The 22,394-nt window shown below is 42.8% G+C and overlaps 1 protein-coding gene, 1 long non-coding RNA gene and 1 pseudogene across 5 annotated transcripts; 1 reads left to right on the top strand and 2 right to left on the bottom strand.

Moving 5' to 3' along the window:
* Window positions 1-12,774: 12,774 nt before the first annotated feature.
* Window positions 12,775-16,439, top strand: LOC123125645 (uncharacterized). Of its 3 annotated transcripts, none has more exons than XR_006461464.1 (8): window positions 12,775-12,892; window positions 14,220-14,798; window positions 14,887-15,022; window positions 15,155-15,268; window positions 15,378-15,509; window positions 15,584-15,684; window positions 15,793-15,983; window positions 16,089-16,439. It is a non-coding gene; the product is annotated as an uncharacterized lncRNA (long non-coding RNA). The 3 variants fall into 3 exon arrangements; XR_006461465.1 differs by having other exon boundaries at window positions 14,220-14,447; XR_006461462.1 differs by having other exon boundaries at window positions 14,220-15,022.
* Window positions 16,440-16,983: 544 nt separating this feature from the next.
* On the bottom strand, window positions 16,984-18,059 carry LOC123123072 (protein FAR1-RELATED SEQUENCE 5-like; annotated as a pseudogene).
* On the bottom strand, window positions 16,984-21,490 carry LOC123123071 (protein FAR1-RELATED SEQUENCE 5). Of its 2 annotated transcripts, XM_044543500.1 has the most exons (8): window positions 21,130-21,490; window positions 20,894-20,934; window positions 20,516-20,698; window positions 20,359-20,433; window positions 20,184-20,258; window positions 20,044-20,097; window positions 17,275-19,930; window positions 16,984-17,174 (listed from the first exon to the last, which is right to left on the bottom strand). In XM_044543500.1, the coding sequence occupies exons 1-7, from the start codon at window positions 21,170-21,172 to the stop codon at window positions 19,670-19,672; spliced, it is 732 nt and encodes a 243-aa protein (XP_044399435.1). In that variant the 5' UTR covers window positions 21,173-21,490; the 3' UTR covers window positions 16,984-17,174; window positions 17,275-19,669. The 2 variants fall into 2 exon arrangements, with proteins under 2 accessions (XP_044399435.1, XP_044399434.1); XM_044543499.1 differs by lacking the exons at window positions 20,044-20,097; window positions 20,184-20,258; window positions 20,359-20,433; ... (1 more) ...; window positions 20,894-20,934; window positions 21,130-21,490 and having other exon boundaries at window positions 17,275-19,671.
* Window positions 21,491-22,394: the final 904 nt, after the last annotated feature.

Here is a 22,394-nt window from a genome sequence, read left to right on the forward strand (position 1 = left end):
GGCGTCCCTCGGCGACCCGCACGTCCCGCGCGCACCCGACGCGCCCGACCGCACCAGCGCGTCCCGCACGTCCCGCGCACACCCAACACGCCCGACCGCACCAGTGTGTCCCGCACGTCCCGCGCGCACCCGACGCGCCCGACGAGCCCAACCGCACCAGACGCTCACCGCGCGCCGCCTCCGCGTCCGCCATGGCAGCCGCCAGCGACAAACGCAAGGATGTAGCCGAACTCGATCACGGACTCGAGCACAACGGCGACATACGCCTCCTCCCAACGTCAACCGCACGCTCGTACGCGTGCCCGCTGTACCGACGCACCCGACGCATCCAGTGCGCACCCATAACACGCACCGGTCGCGCCCGTCTCGCCGCCACGGCTTATTGCCATGCACCGCTGCGCAGCACCTCCATGGCGCTGTGTGTCGTTGAAGCCGCCACCACGCAGGTCCTCCGCGGCCTCCTCACCATGCCACCGCAGCCACCGCAGCCTCCTCCCCGCGCCGCGCACCTTCATAGACCGACACACGGCCCGGAGCATCGCGCAGCCGCCGGCGAAATTGTTAGAGATAATCTTGACACTGGCTCGTCGTCGACCGTCGTTGTTGCAGCTCTTGTCATTGTCGTCGTCACAGACGTGACCCAGCCCATGGACCCGACCCGGCGCATCGACGCCGGTCGCACCGCCACGGAACAGACCTGGCGCACTGACGCCGGTCGCACCGTGCTCCGTCACGACCCCGCCGACATACGCCGAGCTCCTTCTCCGCCAGCGACACACGCCTGGCGTCCCTCGGCGACCCGCACGTCCCGCACGCACCCGACGCGCCCGACCGCACCAGTGCGTCCCGCACGTCCCGCGCACACCCAACACGCCCGACCGCACCAGTGTGTCCCGCACGTCCCGCGCGCACCCGACGCACCCAACCGCACCAGTGTGTCCCGCACGTCCCGCGCGCACTCGACGCGCCCGACGAGCCCAACCGCACCAGACGCTCACCGCGCGCCGCCTCCGCGTCCGCCATGGTAGGCGCCAGCGACAAACGCCGGAAGGATGTAGCCGAACTCGAGCACAACGGCGACATACGCCTCCTCCCAACGTCAACCGCACGCTCGTACGCGCGCCCGCTGTACCGACGCGCCCGACGCATCCCGTGCGCACCCATAACACGCACCGGTCGCGCCCGTCTCGCCGCCACGGCTTATTGCCCTGCACCGCTACGCAGCACCTCCATGGCGCTGTGTGTCGTTGAAGCCGCCGCCACGCAAGTCCTCCGCGGCCTCCTCACCATGCCGGCGCAGCCACCGCGGCCTCCTCATCGCGCCGCGCACCTTAATAGACCGACACACGGCCCGGAGCATCGCGCAGCCGCCGGCGAACTCCGCCACCGCCGGCACGCCTCCGGCAAGAAGAACGACGCCCAAGATGAACCAGCTCATGATACCAATTGTTGGTGTCTACCTACTCACAGAACCACGGCGATCACGGGAGACAAGGAAGAAACAAGAGAGAGAGGACACAAGGTTTCCCGGCGCACAAACGCCTCCGGCCGCACGAACAGCCCCTTGTATTTCCGGCGAGCTCGAACTCTGCCACACACACCGCCCCACGGCGAGCACACATACACTCCAAGAGGCTACATCTCTCTCTGGCTCCTTCTACCCTGGCCTCACAGCCGAGTACACATTATATAGCACACTCACGCATCCATGCCAGTGGCCACACACCACCAACTAGCTAACTACATGCACGCACGCACTAAGTCTACTAACGCACAACTCGGCTAGCACACATACATGCAGCTAACAACCATGCATGTAGCCAACAAATAGCCCACGATTCGGCTGCTTCGCCCATGCTCGGCCGCACCATGCGCCAGGCCATACGCCTGAGTCTTTCATGCCAAGATTATCTCTAACAAAAGGTGCCATTTCAAGCTGACTGACCCAAAGGCGCCGGTGGCGATCGATTACGGACGGGGCGCGCTGGAGGGGTGGATTTGGCGGTCCGTGAGCAGGCCGGCCCAGCCGATGAACCGCAGCCACGGCAAAGACATAATGTGGCTCATAGGGGTAGCGTGTGCGTGTGTGCATTCATAGGGGTGAGTGTATGCGCGTGTATATGAGCCCTTGTGTCTGTACTAATGTTCAAAAAAAAGACATAATGGGGCTTCAATGTAATTTTACTTTTTAACAGGTCGTCTTGTGTCTTGTTGTCCTTTGTTTGTACTGTCTGATTTATTTTTAAATATAACGTATGTGATGCTCGTATGCAGGGGCGGAGACAGGACCCAGGCCCCCAAGGCCTGGGCCCGGGGCGTGAGGCCCAACTGCTTTGAGAATTGTACCAACTACCACTAGTGTAGAACAGGCCTTTATCACCAGTTCGTAAGGGCTTTTAGTGCCGGTTCTGCAACCGGCACTATGGAGTGGAGACTAAAGGCCCCCCTTTAGTACCGGTTTGGCATGAACCGGCGCTAACATGCCACCACGTGGCACGAGCCAGGCCCGGGTGCGTGTAGGACATTAGTACCGGTTGGTAACACCAACCGGTACTAAATGTTTGGGTGTGTTTTGGTTTTAATTTTTATTTTTCCTTTAGTTTTGTGTTATCAATTTAATTTAGTGATTGTTTTACATTATAATGAGTTGTTAAATCGTTAGGTGAAAGTACCGCAGATGAGTTTCGACTGGATGCATGTGGATCCTAGCTAAATGATCAAGTATATGCCATATCCATATTACTTGATCACTTAGTGATCTAAGTAATATGGATATGGCATATACTTGATCACTTAGCTAGGATCCATCCAGTTGAAACTAATATGCGGTTTCTTTCATAAATGATATAATAACTCATCATCATCATCATCATCATCATCATATTAATATAAAAACTCTTGCATCATATCATCACCAACAACAGTATATACTAGCTAGCAAAGATATCATCGAGTTCAACATGGTCATGATATTATAAGCGTTGATAACACCACAAAAGCAAATCACTCTTTCAGATTAAGTTCAGGACGAAGAACACGGACACGCATGAGAGGACAACAAGTACTAAGAGCATGATAGCTAGCTAAATCACTCCTGCTGCTCTCTCTCAGGTAAAATAGCATAGAACATGTATAGCTCTCCTGATTCATCATATTGGAGCATGCAGATGAACCTGTCTCCTAATCGTGGGCTGCGCTTCTGATTGCTGCCCCCTAGTACTTCTCTGCGATCGTTAACAATTTTGCTCCAATCTTTCACTATTAAGCATTCATCGCTTTCAGAAATCCTGAATGCACTCATGTTCACTGTAGGATATCTTGGCCGTAAGCTAACAATTGACATGCGACCTTTAGTCTTGATCCACTAAGGCACAACTGTCATCGGGAGTCCCTGTTGAAGAACATCGTATAGTAATTAATATATTTAGCAATGAAAGTTTAGCTTGAAAAATAATGTATGCAAAAGATGCACTGAGGACTAATAGTAAAAATCTTACCATCTTTCTTAAATACATGTGACCGTAGTTCAATACGATCACTATTGGTCGCACGTTTTGAGTACTAAGATTTTCAAATTCAGGAAAATGATTTCTCTTACCAGCATCAAGATCCTCAAGCCATGAAACATAATGACTTATCTCCTTGCAGTTTAGTTCAGCTCCGGGACAGTAGTAGGTCATGTCTACCAAGCGCCGGACATGTTTTCTTGAATGGAAATAAGCTATCAATAGAAATTAGTTGTCAACTATTTTTGAATAAACAATATCAAAGACATAAATATGGTTGAGAAACTCACATAATGGTAGAACTGGAGGCGTCTGCACATCGACCCAGATGTCTCTATTACCTTCAATATCATCTTCCGGACGAATATCAAAGGTGATAACCATATCAGGCTCAAATGCAAAAGCCTTGCATAGTGCTTGCCAAGTTTTGCATTCAAAATAGGTGTAGATGTCTGCATTGTATAATTTGACGTTGAAAGTATAACCAGCATGCTCGGTCTTCAGGTAAACTCTCTTTACCTCCATAGTTTCCATAGCACTGAAACCTATCTTACCCAAGACAAAAATTCTTGCATGGCAGGGGATGCGCTAGTAGAATAGTGAAAATTTAAAGTTATAACTTGAAGCAAATGAAGCATATATAAGTCATGCTTAATTACGAAAAAGGACTTGTCGTTGTGACTTACTGTATCCACTTCGAAGGTCTCATCCAGCTTGATGCTGAAGCGCGTATCATCAACAAGGAAATTTCTGTCTCACAGGCCGCGCTGGTCTTCACAGAATTCGCACTTAATGAAATCTTTTTCGTCGTCAGACGGCATTTCCTATGTTCATATAGGTGAAACATTAAACACTTACTAGTTCTATTAATTCAAATAATTCAACTAATTCAACTACTTCTATTAGTTCAACTAGTTCTATTAATTCAACTAAGCATTTAATAAAAATAAACGTGTTCTATTAATTTTCTTACTAAAATAAAGTAGCTAGTTCCATATAGTAATATTTTAATTAGATCATCAAATCTCAGATATCTAAATTTTCTTACTAAAAATAAAATAGTTCTATTAATTCAACTAATTCAACTAAGAATTTACTAAAAATAAACTAGTTCTATTAATTTTCTTACTAAAATATATAAAGTAGCTATATATATAGTAATATTTTAATTAGATCATCAAATCTCATATACCTAAATTTTCTTACTAAAAATAAACTACTTCTACTAATTCAACTAGTTCAACTAAGCATTTACTAAAAATAAACTAGTTATATTAATTCAACTAGTTTAAATAATCTCATATACCTAAATTTTCTTACTAAAAATAAACTTGTTCTATTAATTTTCATACTAAAAATAAACTAGTTATATTAATTCAACTAGTTCAAATCTCATATATATACGTAATTAATATCTAGCTAATTCATCTAAAATTGACATTAATATTTAACATCTTTTCCATATAATTCATCTAACATTAACATTCTAACATTCTCATCTACGTAATTTATCTAACATTAATCTAAACAACAGAAAACAGAAAATAAGTAAAAAGAATATGTGTGTGTGTGTCTGTGTGTGTATGTGTGTGTACGTGTATGTGTGTGTGTGTACGAGCGGGGGCCGGCGGCATACGGGCGGCGGCGCGAGACGACGATGCGACGGGGACAGCGCGACGACGAGCGGCAGGTCGGGGGCGACGGCGCGATCGAGACGGCGACGTGGTACGGGGCGGCGGCGACGGGCGGCGGCGGCGACGGCAGTGACAGCGACGACGGGCGGTGAGGGCGACGGCGGTGACGGCGACGACGGGTGGTGAGGGTGACGGCGGTGACGGCGACGACGGGCGGGAGGGGCGATGCCGCGCGGCGGGGGCGGCGAGGGCGGCGGTGATGTCGCGCGAAGTAGTTGGAGAAGAAGTGGTGGTCGATGAAACTGAATTTTTCATAAGTGCCATATATATAGGAAGGGCCTTTAGTACCGGTTGGAGCCACCAACCAGTACTAAAGGCCAATTTTCGCCAGGCCAAGGGGCGGGAAACTGCCCCTTTAGTACCGGTTCGTGGCTCCCCTTTGCTGGCGCAGGAGCGGTGCGGGCAAGTTTAGTCCCACCTCGCTAGCCGAGGGGCGCCCGCACCAGTTTAAAAGCCCCGGCGCGGCTGCTGTCTCGAACTCCTCTCTATAGCTGGCTTCTGGGCCTAACTTTGGCGCGCTGCTCGTTGAGCCTTCTAGAACTTCTGGGCCTGTATTTGCAAACCCTAGGGTTGGCAGGCCCAGCGGTCAGCGCCCCAACAATTTTTTATATAATTTTCTTCTATTTATTTCTGAGTAATTTCTTTGCTGTATTTAGTTTCTTTGTGAATATAAAAAAATTATATAGTTTTTTCTTTTCTGCATTATTTATTTTCTGCTATTCATTTTGTAGTGATTTTTAATTTCACCGTCATTTAGCTCTCTAAAGAAATCGGTAAATGACTGAAAAACAGCAAATGATGTCAGAACGTGTTGGAAATTGATGACGTCGCTTTGAATGATGCATACTGAACGCAAAAATAGGCTGAGTTCAAATATGTTTAAAAAACATTGAAGTGCTCGTGTAACAGATGAGTTCTCGTCCGAAACCCTGATACTACGAAAGAGATTGTCCAGTTTGTACACGAGGTGCGTCCAGTTTTCGCCGTGACCCTCTCTACTCTTTTGCACATGCTATGCGGGCGAAATGATGATACCATGCCAAGTTCCAACATTCTCAGAATTCATTTTGTAGTGATTTTCAATTTCACCGTCATTTAGCTCCCTAAACAAATCGGTAAATGACTGAAAACAGCAAATGATGTCAGAACGTGTTGGAAATTGATGACGTCGCTTTGAATGATGCATACTGAATGCAAAAATAGGCTGGAGTTTAAATAAGTTTAAAAAACATTGAAGTGCCCGTGTGACAGATGAGTTCTCGTCTGAAACCCTGATACTCCGAAAGAGATTGTCCAGTTTGTACACGAGGTGCGATCAGTTTTCGCCGTGACCCTCTCTACTCTTTTGCACATGCTATGCGGGCGAAATGATGATACCATGCCAAGTTCCAACATTTTCAGAGTTCATTTTGTAGTGATTTTCAATTTCACCGTCATTTAGCTCCCTAAACAAATCGGTAAATGACTGAAAAACAGCAAATGATGTCAGAACGTGATGGAAATTGATGACGTCATTTTGAATGATGCATACTGAACGCAAAAATAGGCTGGAGTTCAAATAAGTTTAAAAACATTGAAGTGCCCGTGTAACAGATGAGTTCTCGTCCGAAACCCTGATACTACGAAAGAGATTGTCCAGTTTGTACACGAGGTGCGATCAGTTTTCGCCGTGACCCTCTCTACTCTTTTGCACATGCTATGCGGGCGAAATGATGATACCATGCCAAGTTCCAACATTTTCAGAGTTCATTTTGTAGTGATTTTCAATTTCACCGTCATTTAGCTCCCTAAACAAATCGGTAAATGACTGAAAAACAGCAAATGATGTCAGAACGTGATGGAAATTGATGACGTCGCTTTGAATGATGCATACTGAACGCAAAAATAGGCTGGAGTTCAAATAAGTTTAAAAACATTGAAGTGCCCGTGTAACAGATGAGTTCTCGTCCGAAACCCTGATACTACGAAAGAGATTGTCCAGTTTGTACACGAGGTGCATCCAGTTTTCACTGTGACCCTCTCTACTCTTTTGCACATGCTATGCGGGCGAAATGATGATACCATGCCAAGTTCCAACATTTTCAGAGTTCATTTTGTACTGATTTTCTATTTCACCATCATTTAGCTCCCTAAACAAATCGGTAAATGACTGAAAAATAGCAAATGATGTCAGAACGTGTTGGAAATTGATGACGTCGCTTTGAATGATGCATACTGAACGCAAAAATAGGCTGGAGTTCAAATAAGTTTAAAAAACATTGAAGTGCCCGTGTAACAGATGAGTTCTCGTCCGAAACCCTGATACTCCGAAAGAGATTGTCCAGTTTGTACACGAGGTGCGTCCAGTTTTCGTCGTGACCCTCTCTACTCTTTTGCACATGCTATGCGGGCGAAATGATGATACCATGCCAAGTTCCAACATTTTCAGAGTTCATTTTGTAGTGATTTTCAATTTCACCGTCATTTAGCTCCCTAAACAAATCGGTAAATGACTGAAAAACAGCAAATGATGTCAGACGTGTTGGAAATTGATGACGTCGCTTTGAATGATGCATACTGAATGCAAAAATAGGCTGGAGTTCAAATGACTGAAAAACAGCAAATGATGTCAGAACGTGTTGGAAATTGATGATGTCGCTTTGAATGATGCATACTGAATGCAAAAATAGGCTGGAGTTCAAATAAGTTTAAAAAACATTGAAGTGCCCGTGTAACAGATGAGTTCTCGTCCGAAACCCTGATACTCCAAAGAGATTGTCCAGTTTGTACACGAGGTGCGTCCAGTTTTCGCCGTGACCCTCTCTACTCTTTTGCACATGCTATGCGGGCAAAATGATGATACCATGCCAAGTTCCTACATTTTCACATTTCATTTTGTAGTGATTTTTAATTTTACCGTCATTTAGCTCCCTAAACAAATCGGTAAATGACTGAAAAACAGCAAATGATGTCAGAACGTGTTGGAAATTGACGACGTTGCTTTGAATGATGCATACTGAACGCAAAAATAGGCTGGAGTTCAAATAAGTTTAAAAACATTGAAGTGCCCGTGTAACAGATGAGTTCTCGTCCGAAACCCTGATACTCCGAAAGAGATTGTCCAGTTTGTACACGAGGTGCGTCCAGTTTTCGCCGTGACCCTCTATACTCTTTTGCACATGCTATGCGGGCGAAATGATGATACCATGCCAAGTTCCAACATTTTCACTGTTCATTTTGTAGTGATTTTCAATTTCACCGTCATTTAGCTCTCTAAACAAATCGGTAAATGACTGAAAAACAGCAAATGATGTCAGACGTGTTGGAAATTGATGACGTCGCTTTGAATGATGCATACTGAATGCAAAAATAGGCTGGAGTTCAAATGACTGAAAAACAGCAAATGATGTCAGAACGTGTTGCAAATGACGGGGGCTCAGCTGAGCACACGATTGTTGATGAGGATGCGGGAGACCTGGGCGCTGCTGCAGGTGGGATCAACATCGGGTCTGATGATGAGGTCCTAAATGATGAACATGAGGAAGTAGCTGCTCCACTAGTTGTTTTCACAAAGGGCATTGTTCTAAGTTATGATGAAGTATCAAAGTTGGATTTGGTTCTTACCAACAATGATGGGTGCATTGGATGTTCTTTCGTGCACCGTCTCACAGCCACAAACGTTGCAAGCAAGCAGATGGTAAATGTGCTATTTTCAATCTGATTTTTTTTTGTTCGCTCATTTTTTTGTCCTATATATGTCTTTTCTTTGTCTTATGTTTATCTTCTTTTTTATGTAGAAAATTCCAAGGAAGGTGATTGAAGGGTTGAACTTGCTACTAGAAGGTGTTGTTGGTATTTGTTTTGAAGCTGAAGAATACGTGAATGTTGGATACCGCCAAGATCGTGATGGGCGCATGGTTTTCAGCAAGCAATGGGGTGTCTTTGCAACCCAGAACAACCTTCAAGAAGGAGACGGCGTTGTTTTCAATTTCAAACCCAGCAACCAAGGGGGCGTAAACATAACATGTGTTGTGCACAACCTGAGAATGCCAGCATAATGAAGGAAGGGATGCCAAAAGACAGCAAGTTCAGCAGCGCAGTGTTCAGGAACCATCAGCCCTCTAAAGGAACTTTTTATTTTTGCGCTTTTTTATGTGTCAATCAGACCAGCTCCTAAGTAGTATGAGAGATCTAGACTTCTATGTTCCTTTTCTATCTATCTACTAAACGCTATGTGTGGGTTCCAACTCTTTTTTTTTGCAAATGCGACATCCCGTGTGAAATCCATCTTCTTTTTATCCATATTTTCTTTTTAATGTTTTCAATGTCTTTTATTGGGTGACCTTCTATTTTTTTTCTTTTTTCTTGCTTCAGTATTAACACTTTTTTGTAGGAAAAAATACGAAAATGGTGGATGTTTCATCACGTTCTGAAAATGAATGCTCAAATGGAGGAGGGTAGTTTTTTGAAACATGGCTTTTTTTCATTTTTAACATTTTTTCTATACGGATCAAGATGGTACACGCTGGGGTTTAGGTGCAGGTAATGGTCGGCCAAACCTTCCCCCGGAGGTGCGGGCAATCACCCCCTCGGGATGCAACTCCAAGTTTTTGAACGTCAAGTTTTTCAAACTTGAGGGGCAATTGCAAGTTTTTCAACCTCCAACAGCCAAATTTTCCAATGTCAGACACATCTACAACATTTTTCAGACACGACGCGCAACTGCAAGTTTCCGACCCCTCGAGGCGCAACTTCAAGTTCCTACTATATGGACGCAACCGCAAGGTTTTTCAACCTCGAGACGCAATTGCAAGGTTTTTCAACCTCGAGACACAACTTCAAGTTTTCAAACTTGAGGGGCAAGTACAAGGTTTTCAATGCCCGGGCTGATTTGAAAGGTGTTTCAATCTCGAGGCACAACTGCAAGGTTTTCAACCTTGAGGCGCAACTGCAAGTTTTCAAACTCGAGCCGCAACTTCAAGTTTTTCAAACTCAAGGTCGCAACTTAAAGTTTTCCAATGTCAACGTTGCATTTTTTTGCGAGGTTGCAATGTCTAGACGCAACTTTTCAACCTCGGAGGCACTCAGGGTTTCCATTGTCGGGGGTCGCAACTACAAGTTTTCAAACTTGAGCCGCAATCAAACTCGAGGGTGCAACTGCAAGTTTCCAATGTTCGGTCGCAACTTGCAAGTTTTCAAACTTGAGCCGCAACTGCAAGTTCTCCAATGTCGACGTTGCATTTTTTGTGAGGTTGCAATGTCTAGACGAAACTTTTCAACCTCAGAGGCACTCAGGGTTTTCCCTTGTCGGGGGTCACAACTGCAAGTTTTCAAACTTGAGCCGCAATCAAACTCGAGGGTGCAACTGCAAGTTTCCAATGTTTGGTCGCAACTGCAAGTTTTCATTCTCGAGGCGCAACTGTAAGTTTTCAATCTCGAGGCGCAACTGCAAGTTCTCCAATGTCGACGTTGCATTTTTTTGTGAGGTTGCAATGTCTAGACGCAACTTTTCAACCTCGGAGGCACTGAGGGTTTTCCATTTATCGGGGGTCGCAACTGCAAGTTTTCAAACTTGAGCCGCAATCAAACTCGAGGGTGCAACTGCAAGTTTCCAATGTTCGGGCGGAACTGCAAGTTTTCAATCTCGAGGCGCAACTGCAAGTTTTCAAACTCGAGCCGCAACTGCCAGTTCTCCAACGTCGACGTTGCATTTTTTGTGAGGTTGCAATGTCTAGATGCAACTTTTCAACCTCGGAGGCACTCAGGGTTTTCCATTTGTCGGGGGTCGCAACTACAAGTTTTCAAACTTGAGCCGCAATCAAACTCGAGGGTGCAACTGCAAGTTTCCAATGTTCGGCCGCAACGGCAAGTTTCCAATGTTCGGTTGCAACTACAAGTTTTGAAACTCGAGCCGCAACTGCAAGTTTTCAAACTCGAGCCGCAACTGCCAGTTTTCAAACTTGAGCCGCAACTACAAGTTCTCCAATGTCGACGTTGCTTTTTTTTGTGAGGTTGCAATGTCTAGACGCAACTTTTCAACCTTGGAGGCACTCAGGGTTTTCCATTTGTCGGGGGTCGCAACTACAAGTTTTCAAACTTGAGCCGCAATCAAACTCGAGGGTGCAACTGCAAGTTTCCAATGTTCGGTCGCAACTGCAAGTTTTCAAACTCGAGCCGCAACTGCCAGTTTTCAAACTTGAGCCGCAACTGCAAGTTCTCCAATGTCGACGTTGCATTTTTTTGTGAGGTTGCAATGTCTAGACGCAACTTTTCAACCTCGGAGCCACTCAGGGTTTTCCATTTGTCGGGGGTCGCAACTGCAAGTTTTCAAACTTGAGCCGCAATCAAACTCGAGGGTGCAAATGCAAGTTTCCAATGTTCGGGCGCAACTGCAAGTTTCCAATCTCGAGGCGCAACTGCAAGATTTCAAACTCGAGCCGCAACTGCAAGTTTTCAAACTCGAGCCGCAACTGCCAGTTCTCCAATGTCGACGTTGCACATTTTTTGTGAGGTTGCAATGTCTAGACGCAACTTTTCAACCTCGGAGGCACTCAGGGTTTTCCATTTGTCGGGGGTCGCAACTGCAAGTTTTCAAACTTGAGCCGCAATCAAACTCGAGTGTGCAACTACAAGTTTCCAATGTTCGGTCGCAACTGCAAGTTTTCAAACTCGAGCCTACTGCAAGTTTTCAAACTCGAGCCGCAACTGCAAGTTCTCCAATGTTGACGCTGCATTTTTTTTGCGAGGTTGCAATGTCTAGACGTAATTTTTCAACCTCGGAGGCACTCAGGGTTTCCATTGTCGGGGGTCGCAACTGCAAGTTTTCAAACTTGAGCCGCAACTGCAAGTTTTCCAATGTCGCCGTTGCATTTTGCAACGTGGCAATGTCGAGACGCAACTTCTGTCTTTTTTTTTTGCTTCCAAATTCTGTCTCATCAGGGGTTCAAACTGCATTTTTTTCAAGATGGGGTCGCAACTACATGTTTTCCAACAAGGGGAATCGCAACGACATGTTTTAAAGAGGGGATCGCAACTTCAAGTTTTAACGTGGAAGGTACCGGATAATTTTGGGAAATCACTTTTCTCATTGGTTTTTTGTGGTTCTTATTTTTTGTTCTTTTTATTTACTTTTTAGTTTTCTCTTCTTTTTCTTTTTGTTGTTTTCTTTTTTTATTTTTGTTCTGTTTACAGATGAGTGTCTACGAGTGGGAAGTTTGGGAATTCATTTTTTCTCATTGGTTCTTAAATTTTGTTGCTCCTTTTCTACTAATTTATTTAATTATTATTTTCTTATGTGTTCATTTTTTGTGTCTTCATTTTATAATCGATGGCATATTCATTTTTCCCACATTTTTTCGAAAAAATTTAATAAACTAATTTCAAAACATGCCATATTTTTTATGTGTTATTTTTCTCAATTATTAATTTTTGTGCCAAATTATATACATTCATGTCGTACCAAATTTTTTCAATGCACGTTTTTATTTTATTTTTTTCTACTCCCACTGTACTGTGGACCAACCGCTATTCTTTTTTTTTAATTACTTTTCCTTTTTTTTTGCCCAAAGCCGACAGCGCACCTGACTGTTTGAAATGGAGCAGAGAGAGGCCAACACGGCTGTACCCATATCTAAACGGGAAGACGCTCAAGGCGGCAACGGCGACATGGAGAAGCAGGGCGGCGACCCGCCAGGCGGCGCGCTCCCATTGAAGGTAAGGCTCCCACCGCCGGAAGGAGGCCGCCCCTCCCCCCCCTCCCCCAGCTTCCGCTTTCATTTTTGTTGGTCCAGTCATTCTGCGCGCCGGCGTCCATCTCTTTTCGGTGGCGCTACCGCCACGTTGAAATTGGGGGGAAATCTGTGGCTAGGGTTTCTACTTTGTTGGTCCTCCAATCGATAGCGGGAGCAGCTATGGGATGGGTGGCGAGTTACAACCGGTGGATTCGGTAGCAGCGGGAGGGATGATTTTTCGGGTTGATTTGTCGCCATGGAAGGGGGGTGAAGGAGCAATTCACCACGGCGAAGTACGAGTAACCTTTTTTGTCCATTTTTAGGCGTTTAGTGCAGGATTGAGGGTCGAATTGCTGTGGGAAGGGACAGAGGGATAAATGAACCAGCTATTTGATGCTGCCACGGGAAACAACTAGAACGTGCGCTTTGAGAACGAACAGAATGTGAATCAAACCATGGCAGTTAGGTGGAGCTGGAGTTTCTGCGTGTGTTGTTTTCATGTTTTTTGTGTGTGTGTGTGTCCTGAATCTCTCACATGTGTGTTGATATATGTAGTGTAAAGCATTTTGTATCTGTACAATTTTTTGAATCTGTTGAAGCCATGGTGAGTGCAGCTTATCAGTAGCTATCATGATGGCTTTGTTAGGACTTCTTTGATGAGTAAGCATACTTATGCTTGATTGTTGATGTTACTTTTTTTTTTAAACATGCCTGCATGATGATGGTTTTGGTTCTAGGGTGAATGTTTCATTGATTTTTCATTTTTGTGTTAATTACTACATGAAATTGTTGGCGTTCCGGTCCGGCCAGTTGCAGTTTTGTGGCTGCTGTTTTATTAAGTGAAGGTGGTTTGGCATTTGTGTAGGACTGAATCTGAACCTGAGTGAATGTAGTAAAGGAAACTGGACTGAATTGAATTGAATTGTCTTCAGTAAAATGCATGTGATTGCATTGGTTGCTTGCCCGGCCGTTAGAAAGAAAACCATATGGATTTTGGAAATTTGAAGGGGTACAAGCAGTGTATGTCAGGAGAAGCATGTATCTGTCAAAAAACGACTTTCAAGCTCGAACATAGCTTCAAAATGAACACACACACACACATTACATTACAACAAGACATTTTATCTGTTGGTCATTCTAGCTCTTTTTCATTTTTTCAGAACTGAATCTAAAACATGCATGTGTGTTCAAGTCATGTTTTCAGAATTTATAACTGTACTTGTTTTAGTAGGTGTATTTTTAAGCATAGATTACTCTGTTATAAAGAGTTTATAGGGACACTTAAGATAACCCTTTTTTTCTTGTTGTAGGGGCCTGTTACTGTGCTGAGGGCATCGCATGGGGATAAACACACCAGTGACACGTGCTTGGAGCATGATGAAATTAACAAAGCCCAAGAAATATTGTTTGAAGAAAAAAGAGATCCCGAAGATATGGACGATCAACATCTATATGAGGAACAGGGGCAAGAAATAGATGATGATTTAACTGAAACTGAAGTGTCAGATAGTCTACTGTGCGACGGTGTGATAAATTTGGTAACCACTTTTTTTTGGATTTTTGCTTTGATGAATGCATCTCATGTCTTCATTTTTTTCCTCATTGAGCAACCAACAAGTGATAGAGGTGGGTATGTGCTACGACTAATTGAAAATAACGCACCCAACTCAAAGAACTTGTGCTTTCTCCCTACAATAGTTTAATATATATGTTTTTGAAGTGACTCGTAATTCTGGTATATATACAGTTTATGTTGCCAGGTTATCTCATAGACAGTTTTTTTTGTCTCTGATGTTTTGTCTTATGATTTTTTCTTGCAGGTAAGAAAGAGTATTGAAAGAGTATATATACAGTTTTAGTATTTTTTCCATTTTCCCCCTTTTTTATAAGTATGAGTTTTCAACGTCTTTATTTTACTTGGCAACACAATAACAATGTCTGAAGTTTTCTTTGTTCGCTTATTGTAATTTTTTTTAGGTCCGGTGCCTTGATTTTATTGACTTTGGGACCATACAACTAGAGTGTACATTGCCAAGAATTTGTATATGGAAGGGGAACCCAAGACTATCACCCAAGACTATCTCAAAGGCATTTCTTCTTCCACACTGCTAGTGTAAGTTTCATAGTTTTCACATTCGACCACAATATTTATTTATTTTTCCTTTTTCTCCTTGTCTTTTTTACTTTTTCTTTTTTTTTTCCCTCGAGCGGTTGACATTTCTTTGTACTTTTTTTCTCGAAAAAGGAATACTTCCTACAAAAGTGGAAGAATGAAGCATCGAGATTGCAGTTTAGAGATAAATTAATAAAGAGTTTCATAGGAGCTGGAAAAGCAAAGGATCTTCAGCAATGTAACGAAGTATGTCTTGTCCTCCCTCAACCTTTTTTTGGCCATTATTTTTGTACTTTTGTGCTGCTCTTATCCTTTATTGTTCTCTAATTTTTTGCCTCTGCTTTATGATATGAAGTTATTTTTTCCAACGCTACACAAGTCGCACTGGTTCATTTTCCTGGTGGACCTGTGTGCCCATAAATTCATCTTCCTGGATTCAAAGTATGATGGAGATAGCACATACCACAGGACAATAAAGCACATGATGGTAACTTGTCGCAAGAGAACTCTGACTTCATCTACAACTTTTTCATTCATGATATTAATGTTTTTTTAATGCAGATTGAAAATTTCAAACGAGCTTGGAATGATGCTGGTCTAAGGAATATGGGATACAGACACTATGAAACTGCATATCCAAACTTACCGAAGCAGGAAGGATGGTTAGATGAAGATCCTTTCTCTGTAATTTTTGTAGTCCAGTGCATGTTGTGATCGTTTGTCATTTCTGACTTTATTTTTGTGTCAACATTTCTTTTTCCGGAAAATAGCGATGCTTGCGGGATTTTTGTCTTGAATTGGTTAGAGAACTGGCGTTCTAGGAATGCGTTGCAATCAGTCTTCACGCACGATATGGTCCAAGATGCACGTATAAGGTTTGCAGTCGATATTTTGTTCAGTGAACACAACATTCTCGATGAAGGGAAAAGGATTGTAAAGGATTTATGAAATATGAGTTAAGGTACTTCTTAATCTTCTCTGTCTCTGCTACCTTTTTTGTATAATATGTTTTTCAAAGGTTTTCTTCTTTTGTGCTTCTTTTCTGATGTATATACTCTTTTTTCAGAGACACTTTCCAGAAAACTCTCCAGTGGACATAGCAATACAAAGATAAACAATTCAACTATAGTTGCGAAAATGGCAAGACTCCGTCTCTTCAATTGTTTCTCTCACAAACAATGGCGCAGAATTCGAAGTTCATGCGCATGAAGCAAGGAAGCGTGGTGTCAAGTAGATAACAAAACATTTTTACGTGTTTCAGAATTTTTTTGTTTCGTTTGTACACTCTGTGGCCATGTATAAAGTACTACGAGGAAGAGAATGAATGCAAATGAGTATGCAAATATATTCGAAGTACTATGAGGAAGAGATTTGAATGCAAATGAGTATGCAAATATATTCAAAGTTTTTTTGTATAGGTTTTTGGGTTCATTGGAGCAGTTTTCCATATTTATAACAAATAGAAAGTGCTTCGTGTACTGGATACAACAATTGCGTTTTTTGTGAATCTTTCTTCTCTTTTTCTTTTTTTTGCAAATTTTTATTTTTGGTGCTGATTTTCCTTCTGTTTTCTCCATGTTTTTATAAATAAATATCGGTCATGAAAGTTGATACAAGATCATATCAATGACTTACACAGGTACGGCCTCATGAGTTTTTTATTTTTGGTGCTGATTTTCCTTCTGTTTTCTCCACATTTTTATAAATAAATATCAGGCGTGAAAGTTGATACAAGATCATATCAATGACTTACACAGGTACGCCCTCATGAGTTTTTCTAATCACATTGATTTTGGTACTGTTTTTTGAGATACCTTTTTAAATGTATGGATAACAATTTCGGACACTCTTTCTAAAATTTTTGTAGGTTGTTTCCAAAAACACACATTTTTTTGACAGAATTCATACATCAAGCGGGGAAACAACATCAGATGCAGCAACATGAGCTAAACAAAGTACAGTTACAATGTTTTTTCTTATCTTGCCATGCGTTTTTTTGCATCCCAAAATATATGAAAATGCTATATTTATTACAATAATTTTTTCAAATAGTCTAGTCAGTCTTTGTCTCCTGTTGTTGTTGTGCTTTGTGTCTTGCTCTTCTTCGTCCGCCCACCTGATGGTTTATTGGTTTTTGCTGCTTTCATCGAACCTGCTACGAACACAATAAGCAAACATTCTTAGAATTGCAAGTGGGCAACAGAGAAACAAAAATCATAAATTTAACAAAACAGAGAAAAAATCTAGGGGACCTGAAGCACGTTTTTGAGTGCTTTTTTGTCGCTGTGCCTTGGCAACATTATCAGCAATTATTGTGCAAGTAGATATGTTGTGGGTTTCAGAACCACATCGGCTACAGTGAATTTTTTGTTTGGCACGCAAAGTTTCCATGAAGGTTTTGTATCGCCCTGATTGTGGACGTCCTTTCGAGATAGCAACATCGGGATTTTGCAGGTTGTCCCCATAACCATCTGGATGCGGGTCTATGAGTGGAACTTCTGAAATTCTTTTGTCCAACACTTGTTTTCTCAGCTTCAGCAGCTTCATCTTCTTTAGTCATCTCATCCAATCTCTGCTGCACCCTCTCACTCTCCCCAACAACATATAGATATTTTCTATTTGTTGATGCGCCATCAGAGGCCATATCGTTGAGCCTGTTGGACAGAAGTGTGTACCTCAAGTGTTGACTCCCAGCAGTTAGCTCAGCAGGCACATTGAACCGCCTGTGTCGTATGTCTTTTGTATCCTTTGGCCTCCATCTGTCGATGTAGTACTTTTCAGGAAGTCTTGACATGTTCAGATGAGAAAGAACCCTCAAGACATGACTGCACACAATTCCATCTTTCAAGAATTTACCACATATGCAACTGAATTCCTGATTTTGGATGTTCACATCGACAACAAATCTCCTTTGCCTGAAATCCTTTGCAGCCAGCATTTCTGTTTTGTATACTTCATATCTCACATTCCTCACAACTTCTTCAACATGCAAATTGACAACAAATTGCAGCTGCTTTTGGAACCTATAGAAGATCTTTCAGTTGTACATAGATGCTGCCTGATACTCAAGTTCACTATGAGACCAGAAAGTTGGCTTTGTTGTTCTAGTTATGGAGTCTTGTTCTCTCTCATTATCTTGAATATTGTGAGATATCCTCTCATATTCTTCCAGGAAGCATATCACACTATGTGTTGAAGTTATGTTGTCCTTGAAAATAGCATTTGTCCCTTAGTAGAATGAATGAATGGGAAGAAATTCTTCTTGAAGTAGACAGGAACAAACCTCCTTCTCTTCTTCCACATAATGTTGAAATAGCTGATTTTTTGTATACCATATCTCTGTATCATATCTGGCCACAACATTTCAAACTCACCTTCTGTCAGCGAGTTGTGTATGATGTCACTGAAATCAGCATGTAGGTTTTCATGTGCTGCAAATGTTCTGGGACATTTTTCCTCAGCTTTCTTTTTTATATGGAACAGACAACGCCTGTGAACACAGTTGGGAAAAACCATCGGGATTGCCGATTTCATGCCCGCATCTTCATCTGTTATAATCGTCACTGGACTTTTGCCTCCCATGCAGTGAAGAAAAGTCTCAAACAACAACTTAAAAGTGTCAGTTGATTCATTTTGAATGATAGAACAAGCAAACAAGCAGTTCTGACTATGACCTGTGATCCCAACGAATGGAGCAAACGGGAGGTTGTATCTGTTTGTCTTGAACGTTGTGTCAAAGCTGAGACAGTCACCATACAAGTCGTACATTTTTCTTGCGTAGTCATCAGCCCAGAAAATGCATAACAGTTTGCTTGCCTCATCAGAAACTTTAACTGTCTTAAATGCATAATAGAACCTTGGATCTTCCGCCTGCCTTTTCCTGAAGTAAGTCAGTACTTGCATCATATCATTCTGGTTAGTTTCTTTGCCAATTGCTGTCCTCACATTGCTGACATGTTTTTTAGTGTAAGGAGTGTTGCCACCTCTCAAGAAACTCAGGATGGTCATTATTTTCCTTGTTGGTAGCTTCACAGCATTGAATGTACGGATAAGGATCTTCTCCTCTTCTGTCATGTAGTTATATGAACAGAGGTACTTTGACTCTGTATGAGGGCTCAACTCATGGTTATGCTCGAGGTTGATTGTTGTAACAACCCACTTGTCTACCTTCTTTGTGATAATAAGCTGAGCCTTACAACCAGTTATCTCAATGGTGTTTGTTTTCTTTTTCCTGGGGTTCTCACGCGGGACCTGGCCTGTTTTTGCCTGTCTAGTTTCTCGTTGTTTTTTCAACCTTGCTTCCTTTTCTTCCTCTCCAATTGCACGTCTAGATCGGTTACACTTCAAAGTGATTCTTGTTGGTGCATTGCCACCTTCCTTTTTTGCACAAAAGGATGCTGCCCTCTTTACAGAGAAACCACATATGCTTGCATACTCGTTGTAGAAGCTATAAGCTGCTTCTTGGTTGTCAAAAACCATGTCAATAGTTGGCACATGATGGCTACGAACTTCCTGGCTGCAAGTCTGAGCATTTTTTATGCTTTCATTTTCAAGAAATATGAGGATGTCATCTTGTGAAAGTTGTTCAACTTCAACTCCCGTCTCATTGTTATGTTGTTGTTCCACAATATCAACATCCATATCACCTTATCTTTGATGCTGTCCAAGGTTATGATCTGATTCACTATCACTGTCAAGTTCATTGTCTGAAGGCTGCTTCTGTGCACAATCAGGTTCATCAGTTTCCCAGATCAAATCATGCAGTCCTTGTATATTTGTGTTGTCAACAAACAGGAAAGGCTCCTGATTTTGTTCAACCAAAACTCGCCCTGTGTTATCATGAGTTGGTTGCCTTGGTTCTTCTGATGTTCCTCTTCCATAGCAGCCAGTTATCATGAACATGTCATTCTGAATGCAATTCACAATAACAGAATTTTTCATCAGCGACGACATAATAGTATACAAGTTTGATACAAATTTTTTCATTTTTCTTTTTACATAAGTTCATGTACAAAACAAACCTCAGTACGAACTAGGCGTTCTTCCTGTGATTGAGACGAGAAATATTTTGCCCCCTGCCAGAGAATGTAGATGATCATTTTTTTGTTCTGACTAATTAGTAGTTGGTTTGTGGTTTCAACAGAGGAAAGAAAGGTCAAACCTCTTGTTCAGCAGCAAGCAGCAGTTGCATGTATGACATAGGTGCATCGCCGGATACATTCATGAAGCTCACCCCCTGTTAAAAAAATTCAAAAAAGCATGTTTTTAATGATGATCATGTAACATTTTTTTCTTTTTCTGTTGACACTTTCTTTTGATGTGTTTTTGGCACTCACAGTTTGCTGCATTTTAGTTGTTTCTGTAGGATGGGTTCTTGAGGCTTCAGCATTTGGACTCCTCTGCAGAAACAACTGCAAAAATCTGGAAGAGTTAAGCTAAGGTACAATATAAACACAGCCCTACAAAATCTACTGTATTTTAGTTTGTTTTTACCTCGGGCATAGTCCTGTTGGTCATGTTAATCATAGGAGAGTTTGTATGTGTGTTGTTCATTTCATTGTAGTTATAGACAAGAGGACCAACTTCTTGCGACACCCATTGTTGCAACGACTTCCCAGGCATCGTGCTCGACTGACCACATTCCAAATCAAATTGGCGCTCATGATACATAGATAACTGCAAAAAACATCTTGTCATCAACTTTTTCTGAAGGGATACAAATGCACATTTTTAGGCAAACAAAAAACAAGCTCTTTTCTTAGTTTGCTTTTTTCTAAATAGGGGGGGGGGGGGGGGGGGGGGGAACCAAATCAATTTTGATACTGAGTCTCCTTTATTTTTCTCAGCAGGCCTTCTTCCCAGGGAACTGACCTGATTGGCAAGCAGGTAGTCTCCATACTCCTCTGCAGTAGCTGCAGTGTGAGTAACAAATATAAAGATCAGACAAGCGTTCCAGTTTTCTAATACTCTGACCAAGAGAGGAGTAAGAAATCAAGCTTGCAATCAAAAAACCTGACAGATTTTCTCTTTTTTGCAGGTTACAACTGATTGAACAAGGACTCAAAGAACAAAAAATAGGCAAAGCAAAGAGGCAATAAAAAACATACCATGGTGAGTCATGTGCGCCCCTTTACCAGCACCCGCATCCATCTTTTTTTTTTCAAAACTGATTCCCCTTCCTCTGCTCTATGGAGAAGTCTGAAACTCTGAATTTTGCTACAGCAAGTTCACTTTTTGCCTCTCCATTGTTGGTTGATTCAAGGGGATAGATCTAGGGTTCTGGGGTTTGCTAGCGGCGGGGTTATGGGGTGGGGAGTTGTGGATGCCAGGAGGAAGAACAGAGGATGGGGAGAAGGGCGTCAAACATTTGGGGGCGTTGGATTCTTTTTCCCTGGGGGCACGTGACCTCAGGTGCCCTGGAGGCAAAACCATCAACAGAGAAAACCATCAACACACCTGGAACAACCAACCGGGATAACAACTTGGGCCTCCAGGCTTTTTCAAGTCAAAAAAAGAAAACGGGACGACAAAACAACAAAACGGGCTTCCGCCACACGTAGAAAAAGAAAACGGGCTGAGACAACTACACAATGACATCAGCTGACATCAGGTGATTGAGACCATACTATAACTCAGCTCCCAACAAAAAAACCAAGGAGGAGCAACTCAGCACACAATGGGTCATTTGATGTTAGTGTGCCAAAACAATACTTGATTAGAATATCATGTAAAAATATTATGCTCCACTGGTTGTGATGTCATAAAAATAAAATGTTTTTCAACTTATCTTATCTTAGGAAAACTACCAATAATGATATCATATATCATGTAAAAAAAGTATTATAATTTTCCAAGTGATATTCTTCCAAGCAAAAAGTTTCTGGTATTCTACAAACTAAGACTACCGTGTCCCCGCAAGATAAAGAAAAAACCAAGTCTATTGTGCAGTTAGGAAGGCAGAGCAATCTTATGAGAGGTTCATTCTTTTTTTATGCCACAAGGTGGTGGCCGCTGCTCTTCAACTCTTCGTCATGGACGCAGGTGGCGCCCAGTGTGTGCAGTGGCATTCGGCCCAGACACTGTTGCACGTGGCGTCGATGGCAGCCGACGACTAGCGTGCGCAGCATCGACTCGACCTCACAACCGATGACCGGTCTTTTCTCGCTACACTCATTGTGGTAGCACACACCGTGGCTGTCCGCCAGCTTTGACGAGTCTCTCGACCAAGAAGGCCATTGTCATTGATCGTAAAAGTCAAATGACTGGTCAACATGTCCAGTTAGCAACCTTTAGTCAAAACCACCTGAAATCCTCCCCAAAACCACTCAAGGGCAATTAAACCGATTTTGGACTTTTGGGGGAGATTTGATCC

The sequence above is a fragment of the Triticum aestivum genome, chromosome 5D (assembly GCF_018294505.1).
Source record: "Triticum aestivum cultivar Chinese Spring chromosome 5D, IWGSC CS RefSeq v2.1, whole genome shotgun sequence".
NCBI lineage: Eukaryota > Viridiplantae > Streptophyta > Magnoliopsida > Poales > Poaceae > Triticum > Triticum aestivum.